The 15,462-nt window shown below is 41.1% G+C and overlaps 1 protein-coding gene across 1 annotated transcript; it reads right to left on the bottom strand.

The window, feature by feature from the left end:
- Window positions 1-8,848: 8,848 nt before the first annotated feature.
- LOC109745811 (disease resistance protein RGA5-like) lies at window positions 8,849-12,295 on the bottom strand. Its single transcript, XM_040396728.3, has 3 exons — window positions 11,572-12,295; window positions 10,653-10,890; window positions 8,849-10,315 (listed from the first exon to the last, which is right to left on the bottom strand). The coding sequence occupies exons 1-3, from the start codon at window positions 12,255-12,257 to the stop codon at window positions 8,849-8,851; spliced, it is 2,391 nt and encodes a 796-aa protein (XP_040252662.2). The 5' UTR covers window positions 12,258-12,295.
- Between the last annotated feature and the right edge of the window lie 3,167 nt (window positions 12,296-15,462).

Genomic DNA, 15,462 nt, shown 5'->3' with positions numbered 1-15,462 from the left:
GCAATGATATCCTTTGTTGTGAGGGGAGTGGTTATGTCCTCACGCACACATATTTATATATAGACCGTAGATGGACACGCCACCTAAGCTAGTTGCTGGCATCAATGTGGTACAATGATAGAGTTATGATTACGTGTATGCACGTAGTTTTGTTGAAATTAACAATGCATACGTCACGCGGGCAGCCTAGCTATAGTTGAGGACTCCACATTGGCCTGTCAAATAAATAATATTACGTACAATTATTGCAGTACTTACCTACTGCATATATGCAAGTTGGAGTAGTTCGATTCTTGGAGCGGCATGCTCTAAATTATGAGCTACTGGTAATTAACAATAGAAGGTTGTGCAAGTTGAGCGTAGCTTCTTCAGTTGTATTAAGTATTTAAGTTAATGGTAGTAAACAATAGAAACTTGTGAGGATACCATCAGGAGACTCGGCTGGAGTCGTTTAAAGGTGTGATCATTTATGCATTTCCATATGCTCCAAGAGGCGAGCACCAAATTGTGATAAATATTCCATTGAACAGATGACAAGGCATAAGGTACAGATAAGACCAGCTCCCTTGACAAATAGTGATCTACTACTATCTTTGACTAAGCCATACATTTCACAATAACAAGAAGATAGTAGGTGAAACGTAACGTACATGCTCTAGTTAAGAAACGGTAAATATTTATTTAACTTTATGTCCCACTCCTACCCTAACATAGTATATGCAACCTAATCTAGGCAATACCACGAAGTCAAGTCCAAAATGAAACGAGCTTTCGTAGCGAGCTGCTAGCCTCATAGGCTGTTGAAAGGCCACTGTCTAAACCTCGTGCTGGCATCCCAAGACTTGTTCAACTAGAGTTTTTTCATTGCACGTCTGAATCATAACATACCTCTTTGGCATATGAATTTATTGATCGGTGCTAAGCTTTCCTTTTTCATAGGTTCTGAACTTCTGATTGATATCCCAGGTTGGCCTCCTATAAAGATGTGATAATATCTAAACACATTCCATATTTTACAGGAAGCCACATAATAGTTTTCAATAGAAAGGGGGCATACAGAAAATCCCTTGAATAGAGATGCCAGGGGAGAAATAAGACCAGCAGGCAAACTGGCAATAGCAAAAAAACAAGTGATGTGATCTCTTGACTTGTAAGCCACACATTTCAACATAGAAAGTAGTAGGTGAAATGTTTGTCTACTAAAGAAATAGTCAAGTTTATTCAACTTTAGCCCCTTTTGTACGCTATATGCAACTTAATCCAGTCAATAATGAAACTAGTTTTGTTAGTGAGCGGCTAGGCCCATTGGTCTGATAGAGTTGTTTTCCTACTGTATTACACATCTAAATTATGACACGTCTCTCAGACATGAATTGATACGCAAGTTCACCGGTGCTAATTTTCCTTTTTATCTTTGCCGGAAAAGACAACAAGACACCTTCTCCTGGCAACGGATTTTCTTCCATCTCATACCGGGTTTGAGCGGGCCCACCCGCCGGAGCCCGAGGTGGCGGTAGGGGATCTCCCTATTGGGCGCATAACCCGCTACGAAGAAAACGAGGGGCACCCCTATGTCTCGCTTTAAGCGGGACTGGGGAAGTTCTCGCGTCGGGGCGAGCCCCAGATGAGCCGGCCTAGCCGCACGGGAGGCCACGACCTGTTTTCTTTTTTTCTATTTTCTGTTCTTGGTTCTTGCTTTATTTTTTTACTTTTCTTTAAACAATCAAATATTCTACATTTGAAAAATGTTGAACAAGTATTTGAAAAATGTTGACAAAGTATTAAAAATGTTTAACAAGAATTTTAAAATGTTGAATAAGTATTAAAAATGTTCCAAAAATGTTGAATAATTATTAAAAAATGTTGAAGAAGTCTTTGAAAATGTTGAATAAGAATTCAAGATGTTGAACAATTATTTGCAAAAATGTTGAATAAGTATTCAAATATGTTGAACGAGTATTTGAATGTTTCGGTTGAATTGAATAAGTATTAAAATGTTGAAAATTATTTTTAAAATGTTGAATAAGCATTCAGACAATGTTAAACATGTACACAAAAAAGGTTTTTGACATATAAGAAAATATAGAGTGAAAACGGGAACAGACGTAAGAAAAAAAGAAAAAAGAGAAATGGAGGAGGAAAAAATAAAACCAAACAAAATAAGGAGAATGTATAATAAAACCAAGCAAAAACAAAAGGAAAGGTAAAAAAAGGAGAAAACCTAATACGAATGAAGAAAGAAAAAAACAAAAAACCTTGAAAAACGGAGAAGAAACAGTGGAATCGCATCTCGTTTCGACTTAAGACGGGCCAAACTACTAGTCCATCACGAACAATCGAACATGATTGTAGCGCAGTGGCTAGCAGCCCTCACAATCATACAACAGACCAAGCTTTGAATCCTGGGCGCGCTCTCTTTTCTTTCTCTTCCCATTTCATTTAAGTCTCCGCTATTGGGCTGACCCTTACTGTAGCCTTTCACGCGAGAGCGTCGTTTCCTCTCGCTTAATGCGAGAAATAGTAGCTGCGGAAACCGAGCACGCAACCCCCGCTCCCCTTCTGGGTTAGGACATCGACTTTTTTTTTCTTTCTTTCCTTTTGTTTTGTCCTCTATTTTTAATAATTAGGGATATCAAAAGGTTCTACATTTCAAAAAATGTATGAACTTTGAAAAGATATTGATGAATTCAAAAAAATGTAAGGGAATTGAAGAACAATTCACGGTTAAGAGAATGTTCACGAATTTGTAAAAAGTGTTCACAAATTTAAAAAGTGTTCATGAATTCAAAAAACATTCATGATTTCAAAAACTGTTCTTGAGTTCAAAAATATTCTTGAATTCAAAAAATCCGAACGAATTTATAAAGCTTGACATTTTTAAACGGATGTTCGTGCATTTATAAAATGTTCACGGTTCCCAAAAAATGTCCGCTAATTTAAAAACATTTTCACTATTTATGAGAATGTTCACAATTTTACAAGAATTTTTTTTCATGAACTTTAAAAATGTTTAGAATTTCGAAAAATTCTTCGTGATTTAATAACAAATATTCACTCGTTCAAAATGTTCATAATTTATTAGAGTGTTCACGACAAATTCATGATTTCCAAAAAATGTTCATGAATCTAGAAATCGTACATCATTTCACGAAAATGTTCATGATTTTAAAAAATATTTCACGAATTGAAAAGATCTTTGAAAATTGGAAAAAACCCAAAAAAGGGAAAAGGGAAAGGAAAAGTGAAAAAGGAAAAAAAAATGAAAAATGAAAAAGAAAGAAAAACACCAAAGAAGAAATAAAGTAAAACGGAAAAAACCAGTTCAGGGAAGGTTCAACCTTCCGAAAACCAGTTGGGGGTAAAACCTGAAAATGGACCTGCCCATAGAAACACCAGCGCGTGAGGGAAAGGGTATGCGCGCGTCGCTCCGTGATGTCTCACGCGCCAATTACGAGCCACCGTTGTGGTAAGACGTGGATGGATTTGGGTGGAGGTTGCACCGGAGTCCAACAAAATTAGTCCCACCTCACCAGGTCGCGGCAAGTAGGATGCTGAATGTGCGCCACTTGTCGCAACCTGGAATTTTTCCCCTTTTTTTTATAGATTTCTTCATTCAAAATGTTTTATCTTTTAATCCATCCATCCAAATCTCGAATCGTATACGCCATTGGGTCCCTTGAGTCAAGATGTTAAAAACTACATCCCATGTTTATAGGTTTTGGCGAACATTTTTTATGAAAAAACGGATGAAAAAACTCTGTACCGGGAGCATATTTTTCCCCTTTTCGAGAGGCACGGCCATGCCTCTCGCAGAAGAAATCTGTGTCTCCACGAGATGTAAATCCATGCCTCTCGCGGAACGAAAAGAAAGAAAACGTGTTTTTCCCTTTCCGAGAAGCACGCCCGTGCCTCTCACGGAAGCAAATCCGTGTCTCCATGAGAAGTAAATCTGTGCCTCCACGAGAGGTAAATTTGTGCCTCTCGCGTAACAAAAAAAAACGCGTTTATTCCCTTTCGCGAAAACAAATTTGTGCCTCTCACATAACAAAAAAAAGAAAATGCGCTTTTCCCTTTCGCAAAACTCAATTCATGCCTCCACGAGAAGTAAATCTGTGCCTCTTGTGGAAGGAAAAAACATGCTTTTCGAGCAATTTTTTTTGAATTTATTCAGGTCCAAATCCTAAGAAAGACCTGAGGAAAATAGAAAAGCCACCCAAGTGACCCTTAGGGGCTCCCGAAGGGATTTTCTATTTGACACATCCTGCGTCAAGTAGTCGTTTGCTCGCACAGACCAGATCAAGCTAGCGATCGAACTGGGCAGACCCATCTAAGAAGCTAACGAGTACATGCATCTGGTTTTGGGAACATTCTGGAAGGTTACAGCCTGGTTTTTCAGGTTTTGTGAAGATTCTAGAATGTTCCTGAACATATTTTTTTACTGTTTTTCCGCTTTCTTATGTTTCTTTACTAGTAGTTGAGTGCGGCGTTTCGGTGCCCAGGCTCATCTGCACCCGTCCAGGAAAAAAATCACAAAAAAATTCAGAAAAAAATAAAAAAATTCCAATCTTTTTCTGCATGGTAGAAAATTTATCATGTGAGGTCCGTTCCAAATTTTAAATCATTTGGACTTCTGCGAAGCTTTCAGCAAAAAAGACAAATTGGATCAGAACAGTGCATGAACAGTAAACATTTTTACTGACCCTGATTTTGTCTTTTTTTTCGAGAGCTGCTCAGATGTCAAAATGATTTGAAAATTGGAGAGTACCTCACGCATCAAATTATCTATCACACACACAAAATTTGGATTTTTTTGAATTTTTCTAATATTTGTTTTGATTTCTTTCGTAAGGGCGGGTGCAGCTGAGCCTTGGCTCAGAAGTGGATTACCGTTTTTTCCTCTTTTTTGTTTCTTTTCTTTTTTCTTTTTTGTTCAGTTTCTTTTCTTGAAGTTTTTGTTCAAAATTTCCACAACGTCTTCAGAAAAAATTTGGGATTTCAATAAATAATTCCGTTTCAAAAATTGGTCACTAATTTCAAAGAATATTTATGTTTCCAAATTTTGTTCAGATGATTCAAAACATGTTCTCATTTCAAAAAATTGTTCACAAACATAAAAAATTGTTCATGTCTTAAATTGTGTTCAGGAGTTTTAAAACTTATTTTCAACAATTATGTGCAGATTTCAAAAAATGATCGTGTTTTCAAAAAAATTTCTGAAGTTTCAAAAAAAGTTTGGTTAAAAAAAATTGCTTTCCAAATTTAGTTTTGCAATTTAAAAGAAAATGTTCCTGTTTTATAAAATGTTTGTGTTTTCAAATTTTGTTCCAGAGTTTTCTAAAATGTTCATGTTTTCCAAAAAATTATAAATTTAAAAAAATGTTCCCGTTTAAAAAGAAATATTCACGTATTCTATCTTCCTAGTGTTTCAGAAAATTGTTCACTGTCTTCAAATAATGTTCCTTTTTTAAATGTTAATGTTTTAAAAAATTTGTTCACTAATTTAAAAAGTGGTCTTGTTTCATAAAATATTTCCTTTTTCTAAAACACATGTTTTGGGTTCAAAATTTCAAAAATACTCGGATCGCAATGGTTTTGGTTCTTAGTTTATTCGCACAGCCCAATATTCAGATATGGTCGTTGGTTGAACTAGTAATAGCATGTCTTGGGGAACTAGAGCTCCTGTGTTCGATGCCTACATGACGTGACTTTTTTTAGGTCTCCATAGTCACGCTACAGTACTGGTTCGCTAGCTTGGGCCAGCCTAGTCGGATATCTGCCTGTGCGTTCGGCCGGCAATTTGCCACAAAGAGCGACAGGCAGGAGCGCCCCTCCCGAAGGAGTACTCTCAGTTTGTTTTTTTGGATCCAAACAACTCAATTCTCAGTTGGACTCCAGAAAAAACAACTCAATTCCCATTTACCACGTGACACATGTGGTAAGCAATTCAAACAATTAAAGAAAAACTCAATTCTCATTTCCGGTCCAATGTGCACAAACAAAATGGGCCCAGAACGAAGGAACGATTGAAGAAATTGAAAGCGGGCACGAACGATGGGCTGTAGGCCCAGTTGAGTGCAGCTAAGGTCTCGGCCTCTCTCTGTCCCTCGAAGAAAGGAAAAAAAAAACAGATACCATGGCGTCGCCCTCCACCAGCCCGATCTCCAGGCTCCTCGCGGCCGGCGACGAACCTCCGCCACCGCTCTATCCATTCGTATCCCTTCGCGCTTCCCCGATCTTCGCGCTCGCAGCTTCAGCGACCGCGGTTTCCTCTGCCCCTGAGCATGGGAGGCGAGGGGAGGAGGTCCCGCGCTCAACGGCGATGGGGCTGAAGCCGTTACAGTTCTGTCCACCCAGCCATTAAATCCTTGAAACGAGATGCAAGTTCAAGGCTCTTCAACTGCGGTTCAGAATGTGAATCCTGTACACGTGAATCTCTGCAACACAAGTATAGATTCTTCAGTGTGCAGGCAATTTTGTTCTGTTAATAGGCGAATCTCAATGGGTAATTTCAGTATTAGCTTTCACTTTTACTGAAAAAACCAACATTTATAAGAAAGTTATGCAGAGTGTCAAAGCCAATTTTCTTTTCTCTAATGCAGATTTGTTGATTGGGAAGGATGAACACTACACTGGGGAGAGAGAGTGCCACTGGATTGCAACATTAGAATATTGTCTCCCTAAGGGGAAGGGGATTTAACTTCGATAACTACTACAGTCTTGTGTTTGTGTATGCACCAGGGAAGGTAAGCATCAAAATGAAACACTGGTTACTATTCGATCCCTAACCTCTTGCTAAGTAGCCTAATACTGTGTCACTCAGATTGTTGTGCAGGCAAGTGTGAGAATATTCAGTCTTAACTGTCCTTCATAAATTTGCAAGGGTAATTCTCTGCTTGCTAGCTCCTATATGTTTGCAAGGGTAATTCTAGGCAGAAAATTTGGCCTGAAGCGATAGCAGAATATACTTCATAAATCCATGAATATATTCTATAGTGGTCAAGTACCAAAGTAGGCACCACAAATAAACAGGGAAAACCCTATAGTATCAATTTTAATGTTGATTATATCACACTTCTTTGAACAATAATATACGTAGGAAAAGAAAGAAACTGATAAATAAGGGTGACAGCAGTACTTTTTGGGGTTCTGGTGGCATGGAAGCATGTATGCAACGGAAAATGAGAATGTGAACTGTGGAAACTTATAATAAGCAAGTGGTTATCAGGTTCATAGTCAAACCCTGGTCTCCGCTAGTTCTAATGAAGTTGATTTGCCTAAGTTTATATAAAGCAAAAGCCAAAGATGTGCCCCTAAAAATAAAATAGCAGAAGGTAACCCGCATCTACTCGGAATCTAACCTGACATAAGACTTTAGCATTGTTTCTGGCAGAGATCCTTCATAACAAGAGACTGCCCTTTGTGCACAAATCCAAATAGGAAAAGCTGCATCTGATAATTGATCAGGCGTAAGCTTGTCCCAAGAGTAGTTTTCTATCAAAAACAGTGGATTCTTTGCACAAGTTTGCTCTTTCAGCCAGAGCTTCAGTTTGTCAATCCAGATATGAAATCATGAATCCAACTACATACATAAGGTATTGACTCCTCACCTTTACATCAAAATTTTCATACATAAATATGCCATACCTGATACTTCTTTCACCCATCAGATCTCCTGGACATAATGCGTGAGATGGGTCTGGATGGCAGCCAGGATATAGCTGCACTGTCAGAGAAAAATAACACTAAATGGAAATGGAACTCTAAGAGGCAAAAAGGGAAATGCCAAAAACCCGCTGCGTACTCTGGTTCTGCAAATGCTACAGGTAATGGGTACAATCAACCATAAGAAGATAAGATGGTCACACAATTTCATAATCAACAGAGTTTGGTCCCTCCTCCTTTTTCCGGGCTTGAGACCGGCTATGCTAGATGAAGCGTAACATCACCTTAGCATAGGCGGAGTTACACCCCCACTCCACACACCCCATATACACAGCCCACTAAACCAAAACCCAAAGAACAAGACACACACACGCACAAGCACGATCTCCAAAACCAAGACCCAAGATACAAACCCAAATGACACACACCAAATAAACGGCAACGAAACCCCAAGACCCTCTTTTAAAATTCTTTTTCTCAGTGAACAACGAAGCAACAGACTACTCGACCCTCAAAACAAACTTTTTTTGTGTGACTTTTCTCCATTACTACGAAAGGCAGAGAAACAATTTTTTTGTGTGATTTTCATTTTCTTTTACAACAAAAGGCAGTAAAAGAAACAATCATTTTTTTGGAAATTTTTTCTTCTGCTAAAAAAGGAGAACATAGCAAAAAAAACACTTCTTTTTGGCTTTGTGCGGTTTCATTTTCCATTTTTGGAAAAGACAGTAAAATAAGTAGATATTTTTTCCTTTGCTTGAAAGACAATAAATAGAGCAAACAAACAGAAGCCTCCCGATATCTTTTCTTTCTCCGCGGAGATTTGTTAACGCTGACAGCCTACATATATGGAGTGGTCACTGTTTAAAATGACGAGAAAGATATATGTATCATGCACGCAGATTGGTAATTACATTTTTTTTACAGTTGATTGGCAATTCCTTTTATTTAATCTAGTCTAGAAAGTGATGAAGACAAGGTGCAGATAAATACTTAGATTGGCAATTGCTACCTTGATTCCCGCAGGTCTATCAGTATGGGAATCTGGAAAAAGGGGGAAAGGAAATTCATGAGATCAGCTAACGATTAAATAATTATACACCTAGTTACCTCGAATCCCATTCCTTTATATCCCATGGCATGATATAATGGCTGAGACGGTTGGGAAGCATATCAATTGCACGTCTCACGGTTTCCTTAGCCTCCTTGTGGTCCACGGGAGGGGCATATAAAGTGACTCTGACGTCAAAGGGAGGTTCCCTAGGCTAGCAAAGTCAAAGCCAAAGCTAATGTTGACATCATTACACTCTGCTACGGCGTTGAACTCAAGAGATTCAAGGGCCGGCATATCTCCTTCTTGAAACGAGCCAAGTGTTGCGTCTGTCTTGAAGACCCTCAGCTTGGGGAACGCACCTGCACCGCCCATGGTGTCATGGTGGAGAGCTGAACACATGTCCAGCTCGAGGGAAATAAGCTCTCGAAAACTTCCAAAGACCTCCAGATCTGGACTATATACAAGCAGTTCTAAATTGGACAGGTCCGGAAGAAGCCTGGGGTTGATCCTTGCCACCAGCCCAGGTTCTTGGTAGGACATGCGTAGAACACGGAGTTGTGGATGGAGGATACACCGTTCCCAGGCTTTCTCTCCATGACAAAAAAATCTGTGCTCGTGAACTGAACAAATGTTTATGACTTGTATCTTGACCAGTTTAGCTAGAGACTCCGCCCAACTATTCCTTCCTCTGTCACCATCTATAGATAAAGATTTACCAATGTGGAGCTTCCTCAACTCTGTCAACTTGCCCAGCTCTGTCACAAAGTTTGACTGGTCCTCAACTTTCCTTAGGCATAGCTCTTCCAGAGATGTCAAATCCCCGATCCAGCAAGGCACTTCAATGTCTGTTTCGCAGATGTTCAAGCACTTCAGTTGACTTAGTCGGCAAATACTCGCTGGAAGTTTACTTATGATATTTACCAGCAAGAACTTCAGATGTCCTATTTCCTTTGGAAGCTCACAGTTACCCATGCTCGCTAGTTTGAGGTGCCTCAAGTGAACTAACTTTCCAACATGCTCAAGAAGATTACGATTGTGTGAATCGTAGGGGCCTTCCAAGCCTAGGATATGCAAAACTTCAAAGCATGAAAGGGATGGCAACATCTTAGCATTGCACATGGCATTAAGTGACCTTGCTATATCTTGAACAGCTAGCCTACGAGCATTACAATGTGAATTTGTATATTGCTCATTACAATCCAGTATCGTAACAAAGTTTTCTTCCTTTGACAATAGGCATATCATATCCAGCATCATGTCATGGACACGACACCAGGTTATGATGCCAACATCCATTTCCATGTCAGGATAATATGACTCCTCTATCGGCATTATCATGCTTTTATTTACCAACTCATTGAAATACCTCTCACCAATCTCGAATAGTCCTGCCCCTGGTTCCTCATGGATAAAACCCTCGGCGACCCACTTCCATATCAAACTATCTTTTTCAATCACATGATCTTCAGGATAGATGCTCAGATACAATAAGCAAGTCTTGAGGTGACAAGGTAGATCATAATAGCTAAATAAAAGTATTTTTCTTGTGTTGTCCACATATTCATTTTCTTCATGCCCAAAACCAATTGAAGTGTATACCTTAGACCAAAACTCCATAGGCTTACCAGCAAGCAAACTAGCTATTGTGATTATGGCCAATGGTACACCACCACATTATGTAAAAATTTATCATATACTCCCTCCATTCCACAATGTAGTGCTTCCTCTATCTCCGTGCTTCAACTTTGACCGTAAATTTAACTACCAAGACCGATTGCGGTGGGAGCAAAAATTATATCAGTGAATTCGTATTTGAAAGAAGTTTTTAATTATGTAATTTTTTCACCCGCCGCAGTCGGTCTCGTTCATTAAATTTATGGTCAAAGTTCGACCTCGGGAAGCGCGGGCGCACTATATTTTGGAATGGAGGAAGTACCTCTGCTGGAAGATGATTAGGCCATTCTATTGCAGCACAAGATAATCTTCTATGAAATAAATCCTTGGATAAATCCAGAGAGAGTGATTGTAGCTTGTATACTTCACTGGCCATTGTGGAAACTTCAAGTATACGAGTAGTTGTGATTATCCTGCTTCCACAATTGTTACACACCAAAGTGGTCTTGACATGCTCCCATGTGTTTTTATCCCATATGTCATCAATGACAATCAAGTACCTGTCATCACCATCCATAGCGCAAGGGATATAACAAATTAGTGGAAATATTTTATAAGGCTCCTAAGTATTCAAAATATATCTTTAAAAAGAGGATGCATGCATGTTAGCCTACTTGTTGATGAATCTAAAGCTGCATTGTTGAATCAGGACATGGAGGGGTCCAGGAGAGAGACATGTATGCACGAGCCGAGTTTAATTTCATTTCATCATCGAGAATTCTAGTTTTCATTAACAACATTTCCCAATCTAGATACTTTCAACTATTAGATATATTTTTTGGATTGGCATCAGTTGTAGAAGTTCTAGAATATATGAAACAACGGCAAAGATTCAATGGAAATCCCAACCCAAGAGTGATGATAGGACATCGAAACCCTTATCTTGTAATATGTTCTCAAGCCAAAATTTCCACTCATTTCTTCTCAGGGTTGTCGCTATTTCCGCCCATTTTATGGATACCTCTTGTTCTCACAGTTCAACGATTGGTTGCTTTTCATGCAACCCCCTATTTCCTACTTGAAGTATATGGAACAACATAATAGGATGCATATCTCTTGTTCTCAAGTAATTCTAGGAGTTTGTCGATCAGCTGCCTTTCATCCAACTCCAGGTACATTTTCTTGTGAATTCCAAACAAAATGTCGTTGAGAAGTTTCTTCATGCTAGGGTTCTGTCCTACCGGAACAAAAGCACTATAATCAAACCGCGCTTTAAGCTTATCATACATTGCTTGGCAAGAGTTGTCTTGCCAAGGCCTCCGAATCCGAAAATAGAGAGTATCTTGAGTTGCTTGGACGCATCACCACCCCCATCACTCATCATCTTGGTTAGCTCATTCAATGAATCATCAATACCAACGAGTTCTTTTTGGTCCTTGTATAGAGCTAATAGGTGAGGGTCAACGGTGGTTGTAACAACTAGATTAGTGACCACCTCATGGACCCTGTACCTATCACGACGGTCAGCCGCCTCCTGAACACTGACCTTGATACTTTTGATCTCGTCGCCGATGGAACGGCGTTTCATGAACTTGGTGAACAAGCCGCCCATCTTCTTCATGACTTGTTTGAGCATGTGTGGCTTGTCTTCAGGTTCAGGCCCCTCAACATGCACCAGGAACTTGTCGATGATATCCTCTATTCTGTACGAAAGTTCTCTGACCTCGTTAGCCCAGAGCTTGACTAGCTCGTCAAGCTGTTCCCGTGGCACGTCCCCGACCTTGCGGAGGGCAGCGTGCATGCTCTCCAGCTCTCTCTTTAGATGTTTTACATCATCCTTGATGCTTCTCTGCAGTTTGTACTCCTCCTTGAGGAGTTCGCCGAGCTTGGGGAGCAGGCTGCCCATGGCACCTGTTGCGTGGTCCATTGCTCGCACTTAGCAGCTGGGTTTTTGGGTGCAATATTTCTTCCTTTCCTTTTGTGATGAGATGATGAGTGGCTAGCTAGACTCTTTATAGATAGGAAAAGGGTAGTACAGACTACAGATGGATAAGCCAGCTACTCTGAATTTGTGTGGACACCGTGTCACCGTCTAAGTGTCAAAATCCCAGGACTTGTTGAGCAAAGTTGTAAAGTTACAGTACATCTTAACCATGGCCCTTTCTCTCCCTCCAAATCTGTCTCAGTCTGCATCTAAAAATATCTCTCTTACCATGTACTCCCTCCGTAAAGAAATATAAGAGCGTTTAGATCACTACTTTAGTGATCTAATTCTAAACACTCTTATATTTATTTACAGAGAGAGTATCAAGTTACAGGATATGAGTTTGTGCCACTTATTAGAGACTTGTATTCATTTCTCAAGTACTAGTATATTCATCCGCCGAAAAACCAAGCTAGTTGTTGAAATTTGTGCATACTGTCTAAGGGCTGAATTTCTTATAATTTTGGAGGATTCCATTCGTTGGAAGAGAAATATCCTATGGAGTTGGGTTGCAACAATTAATTTAGTTTACAAGATTGTCTACATTTTTCCTACGACCATGTGATGTGCATGCAAGTAGGAATTCATAGAATCTGAATTTGTGTTTGATATTCACTGGAAGCTTTATATATACTTTCGAAGTATATTCACTTGGGGAACATCCAAACATTCAGTACAGGCAACAAAGGCAGACTTAGAATTCAACGTCAACGTTCAACTTTTAGTACAGATGACTACGCCGCTCATCTAAAGCGGCATGGATGGTCTCAATGATGGTGCTGAAGATGAGGTTACTGCAGGCACACTGTGAGAATTAGACGCGGCTATACGCCTCCACAGGATCACTGATGGCTGCTGTATAATTTACTCCTTTGCCCAGCAAATTCAGAAAAGTTTTTTTTGACGCGTCAACGGCGGGCTTACGCCGGCCTGAACCATATATTACTTAAAAAAGATGTTTACACAGGAGAGAGAAGAGCGCGTGGGGGGGTAGCCGAAGATTACATAAGGTCACAATCTCGCGGCAAGGTTTGACAACATAGAGCCCCATTCTTGGAGGAGCGATTTGCGCTGGGCATTCTTGTACCGTTCAGACCATAGCTTGAGATCATCCGCCGCAACCCTGGCAATGTGATGAATGCACTAGTAGAAAAGAGGGCTTTGGTTAAGGCCGGGTCAGCCCATTAGTCCCGGTTCAGTCCAGAACTGGGACCCATGGGGGCACTGGTCCCGGTTCGTGAGGCCAGGGGCCTGCCGGGCCTCGTGGGGGCATTGGTCCTGGTTCATCTGGCTCCTTTGGTCCCGGTTGGTGGGACGAACCGGGACCAATGGGCCTCGCTCCTGGCCCACCACCATTGGTCCCGGTTGGTGGCTTGAACCGGGACCATAGGCTGCCCTTTAGTCCCGGTTCATACCACGAACCGGGACCAATGAGGTGCCTATATATACCCCTCACCCGCGAGCAGAGCACTCCAGTGCTCTATTTTTCTCTGGCCGGCGAGGGGAGGGCTTTGTGGTGCTCTACCTCACCTCCTATGCACATGAGTTGTTCGATGAAATGCCCGAGCCACACTAGTTAAGCTTTCTCTTCTCGAAGCTCGACCTCAAAGCTCCATTTTCCTCGAGATTTGTCTAGGTTTAGCGGCCCGTCACGTCCCATTCCCGTCTTCACCGCCGTCGATCACCCGCGCCGATCTCGTCGCCGGCACCACCGTGGTGAGCCTCTTGTTCTTATCTTTTTTCTGAAAGAAAAAAATTCTTACTTTAGATAGATACACTGGTAGAAAAAGAGGCTTCCATACGCCCCCATTAGTCCCCAAAACAATCGAACCGCGACCAAAGGGGTCTTTAGTCGCGGTTCGGGAGGAGACCCGCGACCAACTATCTGGGCCCAGCGCGCTCGGTCGACAGCTGGCGGACGGGAGGGGCTTTAGTCCCGGTTGGCCTGGCCAACCGGGACTAAAGGTCCCCGAAGGCCTGTAGTCGCGGTTAGCCAGGCCAACCGGGACTAAAGGCCCATCCAGCTGGCGGACGGGAGGGGCTTTAGTCCCGGTTGGCCTGGCCAACCGAGACTAAAGGCCCATCCCTATATATAGGACTCAGCTCACTTCACTTCACTCAGCTCACTTCACAATTTTCAGAAGGGGGTGGTGGGTTTGCTTTTGGTTCCTCCTATGCACACAAGGTGTTCGATGAAATGCCCGAGAGCCTGAAACAAACATGATATGAAGTGTCCGAGCCACACTTGAGCTTTCTCATTTATTTTTCCTCCGCGATCGCGGTTAGCAACTTGAACCTTTCATGTGTCATTGATAAAATATGCATGTGTGTAGTTCATTGTTTAATTTGTATTATTTCTAGCTAGTTAGTTTAACAAATGCATGATAGTTAATTATATACTTTATATCATAATAATGCAGATGAATCGGCAATGGATGTACGGTCCCCGACTCTCCGGCGAGTTCACTACGGGTTTGAAAGACTTCCTCGTAGTGGCAAATGCGAACAAGCAGCAAGGTTTTATTATCTTTCCATGTGCTGTCTGTAAGAATCAGAAGGGTTACTCCTCCTCAAGAGACGTTCACATGCACCTGCTTCGGCACGGTTTCATGCGAAGCTATAATTGTTGGACCAAGCATGGAGAAAGAGGGGTTAGAATGGAAGAAGATGAAGAAGGGGATGATATCGATGACAACTATCATGATCATTTCGGTGATACTTTCATGGAGGATGATGCTGAAGGTGGGGAAGGGTTAGGTGAAGGTGAAGAAGAGGCACATGATGAGCCCGCTGATGATCTTGGTCGGACCATTGCTGATGCACGGAGACGCTGCGAAACTGACAAGGATAGGGAGAATTTGGATCGCATGTTAGAGGATCACAAAAAGTCGTTGTATCCAGGATGCGATAATAGTCTGAAAAAGCTGGGCTGCACACTGGATTTGCTAAAATGGAAGGCACAGGAAGGTGTAGGTGACTCATCATTTGAAAATTTGCTGAAAATGTTGAAGAATATGTTTCCGAAGAATAACGAGTTGCCCGCCAGTACGTACGAAGCAAAGAAGGTTGTCTGCCCTCTAGGTTTAGAGGTTCTGAAGATACATGCATGCATTAACGACTGCATCCTCTACCGCGGTGAATACGAGAA

Source organism: Aegilops tauschii, chromosome 7 (assembly GCF_002575655.3).
Source record: "Aegilops tauschii subsp. strangulata cultivar AL8/78 chromosome 7, Aet v6.0, whole genome shotgun sequence".
NCBI classification, from domain to species: domain Eukaryota; kingdom Viridiplantae; phylum Streptophyta; class Magnoliopsida; order Poales; family Poaceae; genus Aegilops; species Aegilops tauschii.
The sequence above is the reverse complement of the archived record's forward strand: the minus strand, read 5'-3'. Positions and strand labels throughout refer to the sequence as shown.